This window comes from Apium graveolens, chromosome 8 (genome assembly GCF_009905375.1).
Source record: "Apium graveolens cultivar Ventura chromosome 8, ASM990537v1, whole genome shotgun sequence".
NCBI classification, from domain to species: Eukaryota; Viridiplantae; Streptophyta; class Magnoliopsida; order Apiales; family Apiaceae; genus Apium; species Apium graveolens.
In genome coordinates this window covers 260,031,802-260,052,544 of record NC_133654.1, presented here as the reverse complement: position 1 = coordinate 260,052,544, position 20,743 = coordinate 260,031,802, and the positions used below count along the sequence as shown (strand labels likewise).

The 20,743-nt window shown below is 35.9% G+C and overlaps 1 protein-coding gene across 3 annotated transcripts; it reads right to left on the bottom strand.

The window, feature by feature from the left end:
• Positions 1-425: 425 nt before the first annotated feature.
• Positions 426-8,095, bottom strand: LOC141678306 (chaperone protein dnaJ 15-like). 3 transcript variants are annotated; one of them, XM_074484586.1, is made up of 12 exons: positions 7,941-8,095; positions 7,467-7,697; positions 6,921-7,044; positions 5,175-5,257; positions 4,990-5,101; positions 4,815-4,919; positions 4,647-4,697; positions 3,156-3,245; positions 2,958-3,066; positions 2,705-2,853; positions 2,551-2,604; positions 426-1,070 (listed from the first exon to the last, which is right to left on the bottom strand). In XM_074484586.1, the coding sequence occupies exons 2-12, from the start codon at positions 7,592-7,594 to the stop codon at positions 828-830; spliced, it is 1,248 nt and encodes a 415-aa protein (XP_074340687.1). In that variant the 5' UTR covers positions 7,595-7,697; positions 7,941-8,095; the 3' UTR covers positions 426-827. The 3 variants fall into 3 exon arrangements, with proteins under 3 accessions (XP_074340687.1, XP_074340686.1, XP_074340688.1); XM_074484585.1 differs by having other exon boundaries at positions 7,467-7,680; XM_074484587.1 differs by having other exon boundaries at positions 7,467-7,674.
• Between the last annotated feature and the right edge of the window lie 12,648 nt (positions 8,096-20,743).

Below are 20,743 nucleotides of genomic sequence, written 5' to 3'. Positions count from 1 at the left end.
GACCAAAAGAATAATTATTCCCTCTTTAACCAACTGAGTCAACCCTTGCGGACAAATATTTTTATACTTGTTTTAATATACCTATAATAATTTGAACGATCATTTATTGTATGTAGCATTTTTTTTATTGTCTACTATTATTCTTATTCAACTCATTCAACCCAACCCAACCCAACCCAACCCAACCCATCACCCATATAATGGGGTTGGGTTATAATTTTTTTTTGATATTAATGGGTTGAAAATTTTCAAACTCACTGGGTCCGTAAATTGTCCACTCAAACTGCTCACAAGTAGTAGACTCGTTCACACCCTTATGATACACAACACCAAAACACATGCATATAAATCATTAATATTTTCAGCTATACAAGTACATAATGGAAGCTTAAGCTCCTACTCTCCCCTTTCTTACCTAAAGAATGTATAGAACACAAGTATATGCATATTCAACTAGAGATAATTCTCAGTACAACTGCCCAAAAGATCTATTCAAAAATATAACTATTACATGTTGACCAATTCAATTCTATCTGTTATATAAATTCCCAAACTGAGGAGAAAGATTCAATGAATAGGAATTAAATAAAAAAGAAAAATTAATCAATATAAAAATATTTTAATTTCCTTACTTCACAGAATTAATAATAACAATGAATGATGACAAGCCTGAGCAAAAAAATCCCCCAACGGAGAAACAAATTACAAGGAACAACATCCAAGCACTCTGCTGGCAACAAATATCCCATGTGAAACGCGAGCCCAAGAATGAAACGAAATTCCAGTCCCCTAAAGCACGGTATAGACTATCCACAATCAATTTCTTTTCAACCACTTTTTTTATCAAATGAACCTTTTAGGTTGAAGTTTAGCCATCTCTTCTTGCTAGACTTATCTTTTCCATCTGAACTACCTTCTTCCCCAGGGCTCTCCCCTTTACAATCTTCGGCAGGTAATTTACTACTACTACCATTGCTAACACTAGAAGCATCCACACTAGTTTGAGTGGCTGGCTTACTTACTGTAAATGTAGAATGTATGCTGTCTCGTTGTTTCAGTAGATCTTCAACCTAGTATTGCAAACACAACGATGACTAATTAAATTCGACTTCTAATATCTAGCATAAGCAGGGGGAGCCATTATTTATTTTCAGTGGGGTCTTTTCAGAATATTTAATAAATTAATTTATATAGATATATCTATATTTTAGTTATGAAAGGTCGAAAATTAATTCCATAGCAAATTTTACTTTAAATATACTTAAAATAATAGACATGTAAATATTTGCATGTTCAATGGGATCAATTGCCTCCACTTCTAACATGGTGCCTTTACAGAGAGACATATTTACAAGTCGTCCATAGCTTTTGATTATGGCCCTGTTGGTTTGGGTCAGAGAGAAGTGGGTACTGACTTGCTGCTGTTGGATAATACTCTCTCATACTTACAATTGTAAGGGATTAGAGCCTTATTAACCCTCACATTATGTAACTGATTAACTGATACTTATATTCATAATTAAAACACTATCACTAGATGAATATTGATATGCTTTATAATGATAATATTCAGTAGTGTATTTATTGGGCTGTATACCAACCTTAATTAGTGTTTATTGGTATAATATATTGAATTTGATGTGTGTGTATTATTATCTGAGTTACTTGATGACAGGTCAGTCATTACTCATGACACATGTTATATGATTATTGGCATATTGGAGAACCAAGGACCAGGTTTAAATGATGAGAGGGACCATTTAATTCTGTGTTAGATACAAACAAAATAATATATGTAACATACATAATATATATAAAGAATACACGTATATATTGTATAATACAACTAATACTCTTGAAGTCGTGAAAAAGGAAATTTCAACCAAAATTGTAAAATATATTTTTCCCATTTAATTATCTATGTCAAAAAATATAAAGACAATTGACATTCATCCAACTACAGTCATTAATATCTCATCCGAGTCTAAGTTTGGGTTTTTAATGGGGTGAAAAAGAACCTTGTCTAACTAAAACTGCATGACCCATATTACTATGTAGAGTTTTAAAAAAAAAGCTAGGAGTGGTGAAGGCTACCCATGGCCATAATGTGTGTCCGCCACCGAGGGCCACTTATTTGCAGAATAATAACCCAATATGAGCAAAGCATAACTAATAGGCAAAGTGGCAAACCAACAATAAGATTAGGTTCACAGAACAAAAGAAAAGTGGAAGTCATGCAAGATTCTTTAAACAGTTTGACTGTACAGATATGGCGAATAAAATTAAAATTTATAATGTTAAGGAGCACAATGGAACCAGAATTTATAGTGGCATACTGGTATGGAGCATCAACATCCCGGAACAAAGTCAACAAAATCTATCTCCTCGAAGGGCAATGATGCAAAGACGGTGTTCAAATCATTTACATGAATTTCCTATGGTTTGAGCTATTCAATTGTGATTATGCTGCTGTGCTCTGTATAATTTTTCTTGTGCATAAATTAGAAGGCAAAAAAGACAGTTCATAGCATATGGGTGGAGACAACTTACAGTTTGCTTCTCCTGGCTATATCTGTTGGTCACCTCTTGATAACGTGCCAATGCCTACAAAATGATAGATTAAGAATGCATGAACAAGATAATATCATAATACTGCAAAAACATATACAACCTGAACCAGTAGAGCAAAACTAAAGGCCATTACCTTTCTGTATTCTGTCTCAAATTGGCGTAGCTCATTTCTCTTATGTAAGATCTGAGCTTCAATTTCTTTGAGCTTATTAGTTGCATCCTCGTATGACTTTGTACACAGAGCTTCAATTGTGTAAGAAGCAGTTTTAAAGAAATTATCTCCTGCATTAATTTAGTACATTTAACATACAGTTTAATAAAAATGGTTGATAACTGTAAGTGAGCTTATTAGATGTCCAAAACAGAAAAGGATGAAGCTTCCAAACCGTAAACTGCAAATACGTGGGTTCCAGCTTTTAGTTCTGAGACCTCACAAGGTTGTAGGCCTTCCAACCTTTTAAAAAAAGCAGCTTCAGGGTCCTTGGCCATTGCCAACTGCACAGACACATATTAACTAGTAAGATGACAACATGTTGATGAAACTCATTTGGAGGAAATATTAAATGTCAGTGCAATGCATATACCGCATTTACAGCTGTATCCATCCTGTACACTTGAAAATGTAAGAAATACATCCCAGCAGAAGTCACTTTACCAGCCTTCTCACTGTCTTCCTGCATGGACATATTATAAGCAAATGCTGCTGAATTGAATACTACCCAAGGAAAATGAACAGATTTTATGCGACTCCCAATCACCAATAATCATCAGTTTGAATGATACGAAGATACACTATTGGTTAACATATAAGAGCCCAATTAATATTTATTATCTAATAAAATATTTAACAACTTACAACATTGCTGATGTACATTTTTTTTTTATAATCTTCTAAAAATATCTTAGACTAAAATATACAATCAAATAACTTCATACATACATGCAGCTGAGTATTAATTGTATTATCCATTTTCAACAGCTGTCTAACATATGCCCATAACAAAAGTAGAGAAACATACCAACTGTTTATAATGTTCAGTAATTTCTGTAACCAAGAACTTATGTCACCAATTTAATAAGTATAGAAATTATATATCAACATCGACACTTATTGCAGTTCAAGTTTCAAGGCACAGCCACACTGATCTTGTAAAACCAAATTCAAAGTCTCCTGAGTCCTGATTCAAGTTCCGTGCCGTAAAGTAACAAAAAAAGCTTCTTGAAGAAAAAAAATTAATTTTTGAAACATTTATTTTCTCTAAAGCCAAACTGAACTAAAACCCTCAATCGTGATATTAAAACACTGAAGTTCTCTAAATTATATGGTTTGTGCAAAATGGCATATTTTTCATCCATCTAGAATTTTGTTATTCTGTTCTTCCGAAGACTAGGCTTTCTCCTCTCATTATACTTTAACCATCTCCATTTCACTAAAAGTTTAAGATTATATGATGTCTACCTAATCTGCAATAGTTACATAACATTTCATAATTGAATCATAGAAGTAACTCAATCATTGGTACGATCTATAGCTCAGACACTTATGGTATCCAAATTTTCGTTGCTATATCTTATTCAGTTATCCCCTCAACTAGATAGCGGATATTTGCTGTCTGCATATATGTTTACTCACAGCTTAGGTTTCATGGATTTAAATATACGTCCAACCAATCCACGCAGGGAGAGATCATGGGCCATCACTCCCCCCCCCCCACCCCCCAAACCAAGCCCAGTCCGATCCAGGACCAAATAGGGGCAGGGATACATGGGTTGTTTTCAGGTATGGGATGAGACTCCTGGGCCGAAACCTTGGCGCCCCTCTAACAACACTAAATCCCCCTCCCCTCCACCCAAACTAAATAGATAAACAAACACACCCAAACTAAATAGATAAACAAACACACACAAACTATTGAACACTAGTGATCCTCAACGTGATGATTATCATGCTCAAGATCTCAGAAAAAAAAATGCAACAAGCTTTTATTTTAATGAATAGATTTCAAGTATACTGAGCTAAGCTGAAGGCAATCCAATATTATAAGAATTCAACAAATAACTAAATATAGTGTCACCTGTAGAGCCAACCCGTAACCTCCTGGGGCTTCTTGTTCAAAGTAGAGAAGCTGCAAAATCACATCTGCAAGATTTTAGTAATTCCTTCAGATGTAATGGGGTTAGGAAAAGAGAAGCTAAACTGACCGTTCTAAAGCATAAAACTTTTGTTATGCATGTCATTATACCTTGAATTTGCTTTGAGCAGCGGAAGTAACTCGGACTACAATCCCTTCCGCAGCTTGTTCCCCATTTATTGTAACCCCGAAAAAGTGGGCACATTGCTTTTCTACCTGCCTCACAACTTCCAAAGTTAACATCAAGAAGAAATCTAAAGGGCAATCTAAATATGCAAATGTGTACCTTTCCACTAACTGAAGTTCCAACCGGAAGAGGTCTCACTGTAACAGTTCCATTTAATGCTTCCTCAAGAACATTAGCAGAAATGGTGGTTTTAATGGGAACACCCAGCTTGCTAAGAATAATTACAGTGACTCGGTAAGATACTCCCTTCATAGCTGATGCTAACGTTTTCTAAATAAAGTTACCTGAATAATGCAGCAAACATAGTATTGACAGTTCCAAGATTAGAGAGATCAACTTCCATCTCCAAGCCTTCAGCATCAACAGCCTATTGAAAACCATTTAGAAATGAAAAGATGAGTAAGAAATTGCAATGTTAGTTTAGTATAGTTTAGAAATCGTCAAACTTCAATATATAACTAAATCACCCTAATTTATGAAAAAAAAAAGTTTAAGGCACGTCATTATCCTAAGACAAAAATCAAAGTTCTCTTTTCATGAAGAAAGTCAATTTGTGACAGCAAACATTATTTATTGATGTACTGCATTATGTGAAAATCAATCCCTAATGTTTGCACAATTATCAAATTTGCGATAGGAATAACTTTCCGAATGTTGATGACTTGGAAGGATGAACTAAAATTTCGAGTTCCGTAAATAATTTTCCAGCTCTATACGGTAAGACCAGATTTTTAAGAAAGCAACAACTACAAAAGAATTCGTAAACATCTGAATAAAAAAACACCACTCCTATCATTTGTCAAATCTTTATCCCATTATATCAATACCACTTCCGTAAAGTATACTGTAGGCTGTAGCTAGGTAGGTGTATTGAATGATCACCTCACATAACAATGCCACTGCCTTTTTGTTAATTATGCTTCTAAAGCAGTATAACCCAAGAAAGAGGTAAAAAAATAAGTAACAAAACTTAATCTATGTAACACAGCAAATAAGCTGAGAAAAAATGATACGGGTGCAGGGACGCGGGCAGGTGCATAGTACGGGGATGTGGGTGCAACACATAAGATAATATGGGGATTTAGGTGCAGTCACATATAATAATGTCATAAATACATATTTATAATACATGTTGAATTATTAAATCTATCAAAAAAACTGAAAACTTTATGCAAATTAAATCAAATTCATTATATAAGCATCTATAATCAAGAATTTTAGCCAAACCATTTATTTTTGTAGTACAAATTGTGAAAAAGAAAAAGTAATAGTTAAGATTTGTGAGTATTCGGGTATCCCAAAGAATCCAAGTATCCCATACAGGGGTAACGGAGGACACGGGGATTCATTTTGTGAACCATGAATCCCTACTTCCTGGCAGATTAGTACGAATATTGATAGGAGAACGAGAAGATATGCAGTTGCCGTTACTAACATAGGAAACTTGGAAAGGGTAGATAAACTCTCTACGCTAGGATCCAATACATAATCATAAAGGTATCATTAGTTTGCACATCTATCAACCGCGGCCTCAACATATATCTGACTTTATTTTAGTCATAAATCCAGAAAATAGTTCTTTCAATACTCTATTTTATATACGCAACAATTTTCACATAAGAACTTCTGGGATAAAGGTTTGCAGGCACGTACGACAGTAATTAAGTATCAAACTATTGCATAGTGTTATCGATCTGTTCATAATTTCAACACTGAGACATGCATATGGTACTTAATATATAAATCAATCCGGTGCTCCTATACGTATTTACGTAATCTGGCTTGTAAATAACCGTAAATATACTTCTTTCTATAGTTGCAAATGCTTTTAGGGATTGAACCCTTTACATTTGGTAATAAAATTATAATATCTCGTAGTCACCTCAAATTAGTCCTTCCGTTCTACACACATCTTATAGGCCACAGACTTTGGTACAAAAGGGAAGATACAGTTTAAAAGCATCAAATTTATAGATCTTTTCAGAATATACAAATAGAGCACCAAACGTAGTTTTTTAGTAGAAATCTACCTGAAATCCAGCATTATCATATTGCCTTCTTTTCTCTGCATCAGATAAAATACTGTAAGAATAGGCAACCTCCTTAAAAAGTTCAGAAGCTTCAGGATTATTGACATTCTTGTCAGGATGATACCTGTAGACAGGTAATTTCATTACCACCGAGAATGTAGCAGTCAACTTAATCAAGAATCAAGTACAAATAAAATTCCAAACCACTCTATCTTTTGTTTGCTTAGACGATTACTAAAAATTCAACAGCTTCAAATATGTCATCAAAGCTATTTCCATATCAGCCATAATAAATATATTCAAGTACAATAAACGTTAATCGAATTTCAAGAACCGCAGTTTTTTCAAAACCAGGTAGTGATAGAGAAAGATTAAAACGCTCATTTGCACATTAACATAATCAATAAAGCAACAATTATTATTTGGATCACTTCTATCACACGAAAAAAACAATCCTAAAATTTCATTACACGATTAAAAAGAACAGCGCATTAACATTTGCAAATCCTAATAACATCATACTACTCAATCGTTTAGAGAAATTACTTGAGAGCAAGCTTCCTATATGCAGTTTTAATATCCTGATCCGACGCGTCCCTCGACAAATTCAAAACCTCATAAGGATCACGGCGAAGCACCTGTGTTGTCGATTCCACAGTTTTCGTACTCCCCATCCCAACTCCCCCTTTAAAATCCCTTCAACCCCTCAATCTTTATATCTTTTTTGCCTCTCAAAATGTACATAAATCTTCAACTGCAGCTATATTATCACCAAATCTATAATCAAAACCCCATAAATTTTCAATCTTGATACAACAAGAATTCATACAAATAATTATTCAATCACTTGTATAGTCAGATGATAAGCAATCAATATAAAAATTAAAACCCAATTGAAAAACCTAAAAAAGGCTTGAAGATCTATCTAAATTAATAAAACTAAATAACAATAACATAAAATGAACATAAAGTTCGAATTTTTAAAAAATGTGTATGTGTGTAATTTGATTACTTAGTTACCTGTGTGTGCTTGGATGGATCAACGTAAATTCAGGCAGTCAGGCAGACCATTGTGTGTGTGAGAGAGATAGGAAGGGAGAGATTCTGAGAGAGAGAGAGAGAGAGAGAGAGAGCAACCATGTACATGTGTTCCTTCTCTCTGTAGGTGAAAAACACGGATGATGCCAAAAATACCGCATTTTATTTTTTGAAATAGGTAATCAAAATATCAAATTTGTGAAATACGGTAAAAAATACCGATAAAATACGCTTTATTAAATTGGATATTTAAAATATGTTATCTCGGATATTTAACATAATTTTTCATTTTTTAAAAATGAAATACTTTTTCTGAGAATGGTACTTTTTCAGATTGGTATATGTGCGAATACCCATTCTGAGATTGGTATTTCAACCAAAATTTTTTTTGATTTTTTTTTAAAAATATATTTTTACCCAAAATAATTAGAAAATAATTTTTTTGAGATACCCGATCTGAGACTGGGTATTTAATAGAGAATAAAATAAATCTTGATTGCGTAATTAATATCGCTTTAATTATACCTGGTTTAGGCTACGATAAAAAAAGCACATTTTTTAGGGGCTCAAAACCCTGAATATTAATTAATATGGGTAAAATCGGATGATAAATAAAGTCCAAATAAGGATATAATTCCTCGGAGATTGGCCTCCAAGAAGCCTAATCGATTTCCTGTATTATAGTACTCCAAAGTCCACTCTAAATCTGAGACTTTTCCATCAAGTCTCCTAACGCTAATCCAATTCAAAGGCATCTCATGCCTATATAAGGGGTCTCACCCCACAAATCAGAACTACGTTTTTTGACTTGATTCTTAGCATATAGCAAGGTATGTAGGCATCTTGTGAAGGCAGATTGAGTCACGAAATACAAGAGCAGTCGAATAGAGCCTTGAAACTCACGAACCCTAACATTAAATACACTCTAGTTTTTTATCCATAACATTTGGCGCCGTCTGTAGGAAAACAACAATAAACATGGTGAACACACGGAGCAGAAGCAACGTCCCTGAAGGAACACCGGCTGGGACCATCCAAACAATTTCATTCGCTATTAAAATTCCCCCACACTCGACTTACTCCCAAATGAGAACGGATCCATTGAATCCTCGATCAGAATCGCATCCACCTCCGATCCTAGGGACGAATCCTCAAAATTCAAATCTGAATGCACCTTTGGGAACTCAATCCGCGGGCTTTGAGATGTCAACTATAGTACATAACACACACTTAAATCCCCCCTACGGGATTCCGATCTAATCGGAGGCTGAAGGGAGCAGGTCACCCCTACCACCTCGATCCCAGTCTTGGGATGACCCTAATTATCTTAGAGGTCTGCAACCAATCACTAATGAGAGGGATGTATCAGGACCCTATACCAACGACGAAAGTGGAGAGACAACTGATGAGGACGCCCATCATAGGAGGAGAAGGAGGGATAAGGAGCCCGCTGAAAGAAGACGTGTTGAGCCCGTTGGGGACAGGCAACCCGTATTTTAAAAAGTACAGGGAGTGGCATCTCAGACCTCCGAGGAAAGGATACGTGCCCATGAAGCAGAAATCCTGAGGCTAAGGAGGGACATGAAGATAAGTCAGGCTAGGCAGCTAACAAGGACCAACCGAGTTAGGGGGACTAGGGGAAATGCCCATATCATCGATTTGGAGGAAGCTCCTAGGAAAAAATCAGTGGATGCCCCCCGGGGAAACCCATTTGAGTTGCTTCCCCTCAGGGATTCAGACGATCTAACTCCGCCTTTCACGGCAGAAATCATGAACACCCATATTACAAGGAAGTTCAAAATTCCTACTATAAAGGCTTATGATAGAACGGGGTATCCCGCTAATCATGTTAGGACATTCTCTAATGCACTATTGTTGCAGCTCGTGAATGATGCAATCAAATGTCGAGTTTTTCCCCAAACCTTATCGGGAGTGGCTCAAAGGTGGTACAGCCGTTTACCTCCAAACTCAATTGGGTCCTTCATAGATTTAAGTCAAGCTTTCATTAAGCAATTTATCAGCAGGAAGGTGTATGAAAAAAAATCTGCTTCTCTCATGAGCATAGTGCAAGGGGGAAAAGGAGTCTCTAAGGGATTACCTAAATCGATTCACCAAGGAGGCCTTGAAAGTCCCGGATCTTGATGACAAGGTGGCTATGATAGCGTTACAACAGGGAACCAAGGATGAGTTCTTCATGATGTCTTTGGCCAAGCGACCACCAGAAAATATGCTACAGCTCCAGAGTTTGGCAGGAAAATATATCCAGGTGGAGGAGAGCATGAGAAAAACTATGATAAACAATGAGCCCGTTGGAGGCAAGAAGAGGAAAACAGATCAGGAATACAGTGTCAAGGACAAGTATCCTACAGTTGAGAAAGATATTGACTCGACCCCGAAGATGGAGGGCCTGGACAAAAATTTACCGAATATGCTAGGTTGAATGCTCCTAGGAGTCAGATCTTGATGGAAATCGAGAAAGATAGGGATGTTCGTTGGCCTAAATCCCTGAAGGTGGATCCTGCAAAGCTAGATAAAAGCAAATACTGTAGATTCCATATGGACGCTTGTGACGCCCTCAATCTCGGGGTTAGGAAATGAGGACCCACACACCCTTAATCTACTAATTAAATAAGCATAAACCCCGATTAGCTACTAACAAGATCAAACAGGATAAAGTATGAGACAAGATTACAACTACCAATCATAGAATATAATTTACAACCCAAAATAAAACCAAATATACATAGTCGATCCCGACTTGGAACCGACATATAACACATTGTATCTTTACAACTTTTTGGCTAAGCACTTGCTCACTCAAAAACTGTACTACCTGCTATGGCAACCGGAAGCCCTCAACGCGATAGGGACCACGAGGTACGCTCTTACGAGCAGTGCGCCTAAACCTGGCCATCTTCTTGCTTAACTGCCATGGTTATATTAAAACAAGACATATGAGTATAAAACTCAGCAAGTAACTAAAAAGCAGTTCTACGATATGAAATCCACATTATACTTTACTAATCTCAGGGCATTCTACTTTATCAATTCTAGATGGCGGATTTCTATCTTTTAGGCTATGAAAGGGGTTATGAAGAAAACTTTGGGCTTTCAAGGAACAAGGCTCAAGGCAGGGTGGAAGCCGACATTCATCACAAATCATTAACAGGATCACAAATGATCTTTCAAGTGGAAAGCGACAATCTTTTCATTATAAGAAATCGATTATATGATCAACAGAATCAAAATCAGGGTTCACAAGCTATAAGCTTCACAATATCACAATCAACTCTTTTCAAAGCGATATAAACCTTTTTCATTTTCAAAGAATCAATTACTGGGTAGGAAATTTCAATTCCTTTTTAAATAATTATGGAACCCTTGATTGGACCACTTTATCTTTCATTTCATAATAATAATACGGGTGATCAGCCCGTACCGACCTCCATCCGGTCTTCAAGGTACCAATGGCATAATTTCAGCCTTAAACTGGACTAGCCCCGCTAGCCTCTTACTATGACTGGACTAGTCCCGCTAGCCTCTTACGTCCCAATCCAATCCATCAGGAATTCGTTTGGAAAACCTTGAGTTGGAAAAAAGTAGGTTTACTAAATACATTTTATCATTACCAAGAATATGAAATCATTCAGACTCTTTCAAGTCGAAACTCATTCTTATGTTCAATTTCAAGAATTCAAAGTTAAGGAAATGAATCAAGGATAAGCAAAGTTCAATTCTAGGGATCTTGATCAATGGTAACAAGGTACTCAAGTTAGGGAAATCAAATATGTTTCAAGGATCAATAGAGTATAAGGTAAACAAGGAATGAAGCATCATTACATGGGGTTCGTAAAGGTACTTATAGGGTTTATAACAGTTCATGGTATAACAAGTAACCAGAATAGGAAAAAAGGTTTACCAAAAGGTTGGATTAATAAGCTTATCAATAACAAGTTCACAAGATCAATGACAGGGTATCTCAAAGTCAATAACAGGGGTACATTACTTTAACAGTTCAATACTCTACATGGCATGAACAATATCCTCTTTATAACCATTTACACAAGTAAATAGAGTTACTTTCCTGAATTCGCTTTCCTGAAGGTTGAACTACTGCCACCTAGTATACCTTTCCCTTTCCTAGCCTGAATGTCCTCACGCTCCGAATCTACAATCCAAAACCAAAACCTTAATTAGTTTCTCAACTCACGTTCCCGGAACGTTCACTCAATACGATAACTCGATTGTACTCTTGACTCGGACTATACGAGTATAGCTTATACACACATGCACATAGCACATAACACATTCTTTTTCTCATAGCCTTTATATCTTTATATACTCAATAATCAACTTATACTCGCTTTAATCTCGACTATTCTTCACATCAAACTATTATAACTCATACGAGTACACGGTCAAGCTTTTGTGATCCGTATAAATCTCGCATTTTTTTCCATATAGATAATGTCTCCAAATCTTCAAAGCGAATATTATGGCTTCTAGCTCCAAATCATGAGTAGGATACTTTTTGTTCGTGTGGTTTCAATTGCCTTGACGCATACGCAATAACCTTATCGTGCTGCATCAGAACACATCCGAGTCCTTTATGGGAAGCATCGCTATAGATTACGAAATTCCCTTGATCATTTGGAAGTGAAAAAACAGGTGTTGTGATTAATCTTCGCTTCAATTCCTGAAAACTTTCTTCACATTTATCGTTCCATATAAACTTTTCATTCTTTCGTGTAAGCTTTGTCAATGGTGTCGCAATCCTTGAGAAATTTTGAACGAATCGGCGATAATATCCTGCTAATCCCAAGAAATTTCTTACCTCTGTTGGTGTTCTCGGTCTTTCCCAATTCGTAATTGCTTCAATCTTCGCTGGGTCCACTTTGATCCCTTCATTAATGACTATGTGTCCTAAGAACTGAACTTCCTGTAACCAAAACTCACACTTTGAAAATTTAGCATATAACTTATTTTTCCTTAAAATCTCCAAAGTTGTTCTCAAATGTTCTGCATGATCCTCTTCTGTCTCTGAATAAATCAAAATATCATCTATAAACATAATAACAAACTTGTCCAAGTATTCCTTGAAAAATCTGTTCATCAGGTCTATGAATTCTGTCGGGGCATTGCTTAATCCAAAAGACATCACTAACAATTCATAATGTCCATACCTTGTCCTGAAAGCTGTCTTTGGTATATCCTCTGGCTTAATCTTTAGTTGGTGATATCCTGATCTCAAATCGATCTTGGAGAAGTACTTGGCTCCTTTCAACTGGTCAAACAAATCCTCAATCTTGGGTAACGGATACTTGTTCTTGATTGTAAGCTTATTGAGCTCCCGATAATCAATGCACACTCTCATGCTTCCATCCTTCTTTTTAACAAATAGCACCGGTGCACCCCACGGGGATACACTGGATCTGATTACTCCTTTTTCTAACAACTCTTGCAATTGTTTTGCTAGTTCCTTCATCTCAATGGGCGCCATTCTGTACGGGGCCTTGGATACCGGTTCCGTTCCAGGTGCTAAGTCGATCGCAAACTCAATTTCTCTGTCTGGAGGAAGTCCTGGTAACTCATCGGGGAACACGTCTTGGAATTCATTGACTACCGGAATATCTTCAAGTTTTGTTGGCTCCTGACTTCTATCAATCACATATGCAACGAAATGCTCGCATCCTTGTCGTAGTAACCTTTTGGATTGAATCATTGTTAAGAACTTTTTTACTTGCTTCTGGCCCTTAAACGTTAATATCCTCTCGTCTGGCGTCTTTACCATTACCTTCTTATTTCTACATTCGACAATCTATCTGGGCATCGTGCTTAGATAACCAATCCAACCCTAAGATAACGTCAAACTCTCCTAACTTAAATGATATCAAATCCACACGAAACTTATTACCAGAAATCTCAATTTCACAATTCCCACAAACTTGATTAACAGATATACGTTCTTGATTTGCTAATTCCACAGTCATTATTTCATTTAAATACTCAACTGGATAATTTAACTTATTAACAAAATCTTGTGAAATAAACGATCGAGTTGCCCCCGAATCTATTAACACTTTGGCACACTTTGTCAATAGAAAAAATCCTAAGGGGGGACAAACATTATAAGTTGTGTTAAGCTTACTAATATCAGCTACGTTATACCATTTGTTACAATAATAGAAAGAATCTAAGTGGGCAGTGGATGGGTATTGGTCTCCCCTAGAGTTGATCATTTTTATCAAAGATATATAAGAAGAATAGACATGAATTTCGTTACCTCTCTTTGAAGCTGAGGCGATCTTAGCAGCTCTCTCAACGCTTTTGTCAGCCGTTGATGGAGGAAGAAGAATGTTTGAGATTGGAAGCTGGAGGAAGAAGATGAAGATTCAAGTATGTTAATCCCAAACAATGCAACAAGAATTACAGAAAGGGGGTTGAATGTAATTCTGACTACTTTTTCTGATTTTAAGAATGTTCTTACTTAATATATAACTGTGTTTGATTTTACAAGAAGTGCGGAATGAGAATAAAATAGAAATCAAAACACAAAGCAATAAAACATAAAGCAATAAAATACAAAGCTTTAAAACTTTCGGGTGGATTTGAACTTATCCACCAGAGATATATATAAAGTTGAGAACTCTGTGATGCTTGAATAGCACACAACTGTTTACAAGAGAACTTATAGAATCACAAAGAGATTCTAAACATATATAGCCTTTTCTATCTCTCTGAAAATAATGCTTAATCAAAAATTTTTTTGTTCTACTTGCTACACTTGATTTATATATCACCAAGTTACATGATAGTAAGACAAGACAATAAGACAAACTGAATCTAGTCTAACTTCATGCTGCTACATTACTTTATCCAACATCTTTGAATATCTTCATAATTGCATGAAAATGGTAATGCTTCTTTGTTCTCTAAATCCTGCAATTAGGCTGCCACATTCCATTTGCAAACACTCGACGCATGTGATTGTGTTGTCACTGTCAACTGCTATTTTGAATATTATCATCCATCGGGACTGTGTTGATCATCCATCGAGAGCCTTGTTGATTATCTATCAGGAGCCTTTGTAGATCATCCGTCAGGAGTCTTTCTGTCACTTGATTCTATTTCACTTATGCAGAATTACAAGACATCTTATATTTACAATTAGCCAACCTATTATGCATATCAATCTAGTAGTCAACATGACTTAAAGAATCCTACAGTGTCTACTCAACTAACACATTGTTGTTTGCAGAAATGTGCTACAAGACTTATTATTACATAAGCTACACTCTCGATGGATGTTCAATTGTCATCCGTTGGGACTATAAAGTTCATCCATCGAGACTATATTAGAACATCCGTCGAGAGCTACAAAAACACTAAGTTAAATCTACTAAGGTGTTTTGTTCAACTTATCATCAAACTTACAACATATTCCTAACAAAGTAAATCTTCAAACACAAACCTAGAAAAGAGGCCGAAAAGTAGGTTGGCCTCCCTAAGGGTTTGAAAATGAGAAAGTGAGAAGTGTGGAGATCTCACTTCACTCCCACACTTTTATAGCCCCTAACCGGTCATTGGGCCGGTGAAAAGGGAAGTTTAACCGGTTATATCCGGTCAAAGGCCTGACCCATAATCCTGGGCCCAATTCTAGAAACTTCTAAGATTTTCTTAAGAAATTTAAAATTATAGAAAAATAAAGATTTCGGAAAACTCCAGAACATTCTGGAGAGATTAAGAAGGCAAAAGCCCATTATGGAGGCCCAATCAAAAGCCCAGTTTAAGGGCCCATAACTTGGAAAAGAAAGGCCAAACTAGGCAGGCCCAATTATAAAACCTGACATCAAAAGCCCAAATAAAATTGGACCATACAAGGCCCATAAATAAGCCAAATTGGGGTTAATTTTTAATGTTGAGTCCCAGTTGCATAAATCCAGACCTAATTCGTTCAGGATTCGGGTCGAAAACCCGTGGTCGAAAAACCCACGAGTAGAGTAATTGGTACCTTCATTCGGTCAGGATATTAAGGCCAATAAAAATCCTGACCAAATTTCGTTTAGGATCCTGGTCAAAATATTCCTGACCGAAAATTCCACGAGCCGAGTAATTGGGACCTTAATTCGGTCATGATATTAAGGCCAATAAAAATCCTGACCAAATTTCGGTCTGGATCCTGCTTGAAATATTCCTGACCGAAAAACCCACGAGCAGAGCTTTTTGGATCTTAATTTGGTCAGCCGCTTTAGGACAAGAAAAATTCTGACCGAGTTTCGGTCAGGATTCTAGTCGAAAATCCTTCCCCAAATGCTCCACGATCAGAAATAATGGAAGCTTAATTTGGTCAGCAGAAATCATAAGTAAAAATCATGAACGTATTTTGGTCAGGATCCTGGTCGAAAATCCTGCCCCAAAGGCCCCACGACCATAAATAATGGAGGCTTAATTCGGTCAGAATAGAGACAGGGAAAATCCTGACCGAAATTTGGACAGGATTCTGCCCAAAAATTCATGACCTTCAGCCCCACGACCAGAACTTATGGGGGCATATCTGATCAGTTTCCTGGTCGAATAAGGAGTTCTGGTCGAAATTAAAAAAAAAGAGAGGAAAAGTTTGGAGAATATTTTCTGAAAATTAGAAATATTTTTTTGGAAAATCAAAGAAATTTTCCTGAAAATTAAGGGAAATTCCTGAAAAAAAAGGAAAAGATCCTGAAAAATACCAGAAAATTCCTAAAAATAGGAATAAGGTAAGGAAATATATATGGAAATTCCAGAAAAAATCCTGAAGCCTCGGATAAGTCTAATCATTGTAAATATGTAGGTCGCTCCATACTTTACGTTAAAAACGACACCCTGTAAGGGAATAAATGAACTTAAATTTTGCGAAATCTTGTACGATTCCCCAGAAGTTGGGGGGCAAATGATAAGGAATAAATTAAACCCCGATTGCGTAATTAATATCGCATTAATTATACCCCATTTTGGGCTACCAATAAAGCCCATTTTGGAGGGGTCCAAAACCCTGAATATTAATTAATTTTGTAATTAATTAATATTGATAAAATCAGATGATAAATAAAGTCCAAATAAGGATATAATTCCTCGGAGATTGGCCTCCAAGAAGCCTCATAGGATAATGAGTCAATTTCCTGCATTATAGGACTTCAAAGTCCACTCTAAATCTGAAACTTGTCCACCAAGTCTCCCAACCCTAATCCTATTCAAAGGCATCCCATGCCTATATAAGGGGCCTCATCCCACAAATCAGAACTACGTTTTTTGATTTGATCATTAGCATACAGCAAGGTGCGTAGGCATCTTGTGAAAACAGATTGAGTCACGAAATACGAGAGCAGTCAAAAGAGCCTTAAAACTCACGAACCTACCATTAAATACACTCTAGTTTTTTTTATCTATAACAGTATGATTGATAAAAATGGCCAAAATATTGAAAATAGGTATTGTTGTCACTTAATCCTAAAAAATATTATTTTTGTCATTTTTTCGAAAATCATCCACGAGCTTTAGGATCATTTATAGAATCATTTAAAAATTAATTAAATTTTCTTCCTAAAAATTACTCCCTCCTCCTCATCAATTCTTTACACTTTTCTTTTTGAGTTTAGAACCGTATAACTGAGGGTGTTCCAAGTATTCGACCGAACAAGGTCCTAAAATGTTTAGGGGCACAAGTATATATACATATGTTTTATTTATTTGAAAAAATAAAAATAATGTATAATTTTCTTTTCTAATAAAACAAATATACAAATAGAAGAAAGTTTAAAATAGTAAATATTAAATAATTTTAAATTATTATCATGAGCAAAATTATAAAAAAATATTTTAATCCTAAATATTAAATAAATTCCAAAAAATTAGGAAAAAATTACTAGGTGAATAAGAATAGTAATTTTTTGATAAGTATGACACTACTAATCTCGATAATAAAATACAAGGAGAATGGTATTTTTTTTCTTAGATAACTAGTGTTAGGAATATGTGTATTAGTTTGATGATAAGTTAAGCAAAACACTTAAGTAGAAATCTAGTGTTTGTAGCCTCAACGGATAAGACCATCTTGGCTATCCGTTGAAGGAGTAGCCTTACTTAGCAATAAGTTTGGTATTGTAGCACATTTCACTCTCTGGTTTCAAGCTGTAATTCTTAGATATTGTTAGGAAATAATCAGTCATGTTGACTACTAATGGATGTACAAATAGGAGGGCTAATTTTAAATATTTCATGCCTTGTAATTTTGTATAAGTGAAGAAGTGTCAACGGACATTGAAGACCTTCAACGGATAAGAAACAAAGCTTCAACGGATGTCTCTAATGCTTCAACGGATAAAGCTTCAACTGCTAGAGCATCAACGGATAAAGCCATCAACGGATGAAAGCTTCAACGGATGCTCAGTCTCATAGTAGTTGATAGTGATAGTTAACAAAGCTGACAGAGGCACATGGATTGACAGAGATGTGGTAGCCTATTTCAGGAACAGCAGAAAAAGCAGCCATTTTTAGTCTGGTTCAAAATGGAAAGTCAACAGATAATTCCATATTACACTGGATAAAAATGGAATAGAAATAAGTGGAGAACTATTTTCTTATTGTACTTTATCTTTGTCTTTACTTGAAAACTTGGTGATATATAAACCAAGTAGTAGCTAGTAATTAGATGTGAATTTTCCCTGAGCTGTTTAGAAATATCAAGAGAGAAAATCATCTAGTTTGTACTAGGAAGCAGCTGTGATTTAATTTTGAATCACAGATTTTCTGAAATAACATATCTCTGGTGGAACAACAAATCCACCAGAAAAGTTTTTAAGTTCTTTGTGTTCATTACATTTGTGTTTGAATATATATATGTCTGCATCAGCTCCAAGCAATTCACACACATTTGATCACTCAAACACTTAGCCTTACAAACTGCTCAAAACTTGAAAAAGTTTTGAGATTTACATTCAATCCCCCTTCTGTAAATCTCATTGTTAGTCCACTGGGAATAACAATTGGTATCAGAGCAAGCTCTTAACATATAAAGAGTTTAAAGATCTATTCTGCTAACATCATGAGTGCAGAGAAGAACTCTCCTGTTACCATCATGAATAGGAAGGATATTGGTGTAAAGATTCCAGTCCTGGAAAAGGATAATTATCATCACTGGAAAGTGAAGATGCATTTACATCTTCTTTCTCAAGATGAAAGCTACATCAACTGTATTAAAAATGGTCCTCACATCCCTCACAAGGTAGCCACAGCTGCTAATGCAACAGTTACTGTTGGACAGTCTATTCCCAAGCCAAGAGCAGAATGGACTATTGAAGACATGGAAGAAATCCGCAAGGATAAGAGAGCCATGAACATTTTGTTTAATGGCTTAGATCAAGATATGTTTGACAATGTCATCAATTGCCAAACTGCAAAGGAAGTTTGGGACACTGTACAAATCATCTGTGAAGGTACTGAGCTGGTCAGAGAGAACACAATGCAGCTTCTTATTCAACAGTATGAATATTTTCACTTTGAAGAAGGTGAATCATTAAATGATACCTTCAACAGGTTTCAGAAACTGTTGAATGGATTGAAGCTGTATGGTAGAGTGTACCAAGTCAAGGATTCCAACTTAAAATTTCTTAGGTCTCTGCCAAAGGAATGGAAGCCCATGACTGTCTCTTTGAGAAACTCTCAAGATTATAAGAACTTCACACTTGAAAGATTATATGGAATTTTAAAGACTTATAAACTTGAAATGGAGCAGGATGAGCTGTTGGAAAAGGGAAAGAGAAAAGGAGGAACAGTTGCTCTTGTAGCTGACTGTGAGAAGATGGAAGCCAGGAATGAGGAGAAGACAATGCCAAGTCTCAAAGTTGGCACAAGCAAATCAGAATCAAGCAAGGGTAAAGAGCAAGTTACTGAGGATGAAGATAATTCCAGTCAGGATGAATCTGATGATATTGAAGAACATTTGGCCTTTCTGTCCAGGAGGTTTACAAAGATGAAGTTCAGGAAAAACACTAAGTTCACTAAGCCAAACAAAAATATGGTGGACAAATCAAAGTTCAAATGTTACAACTGTGGCATTAGTGGACACTTTGCAAGTGAGTGTAGGAAGCCAAATTCTGAGAAAAAGAAATTTGAGCAAGTTGATTACAAAAAGAAGTATTTTGATTTGCTCAAACAAAAGGAAAGAGCATTTCTCACTCAAGATGATTGGGCAGCAGATGGGGCAAACGAAGATGATGATGTGGAATATGTCAACCTAGCCCTGATGGCTAATTCCGATGAAAATGAAACTAGTTCATCAAGTAACCAGGTAATTACTACTGATCTCTCTCAGCTCTCTAAACATGAATGCAATGAAGCCATAAATGATATGACCAATGAATTATATCATTTGCGTGTTTCCCTTAAATCTCTAGCAAAAGAAAACACTAGGATCAAGGAGAATAATGTGTTTTTAAGTGATAGGAATGCTGTGTTTGAGGATCAGGTAATTGAGCTTGAAAAGATAAAACTTAAATGTCTGACTGTTGAGAGTGAACTAGCAGAAGCTGTTAAGAAAGTGGAAATTCTTTCTAAACAGCTAGAAAGTGAGCAAGAGGTAATCAAGGCCTGGAAAACATCTAGGGATGTCAGTGTTCAGATTGCAAAGGTCCAGGGAATTGAATCATTCTGTGAGGATGCCTGGAAGAAAAACAAAAAGAAGTTAGAATTAATTGATGGATTGTCAACGGATGTGAAATCAACGGATGATGAAAGTTATCCGTTGAAGGAAG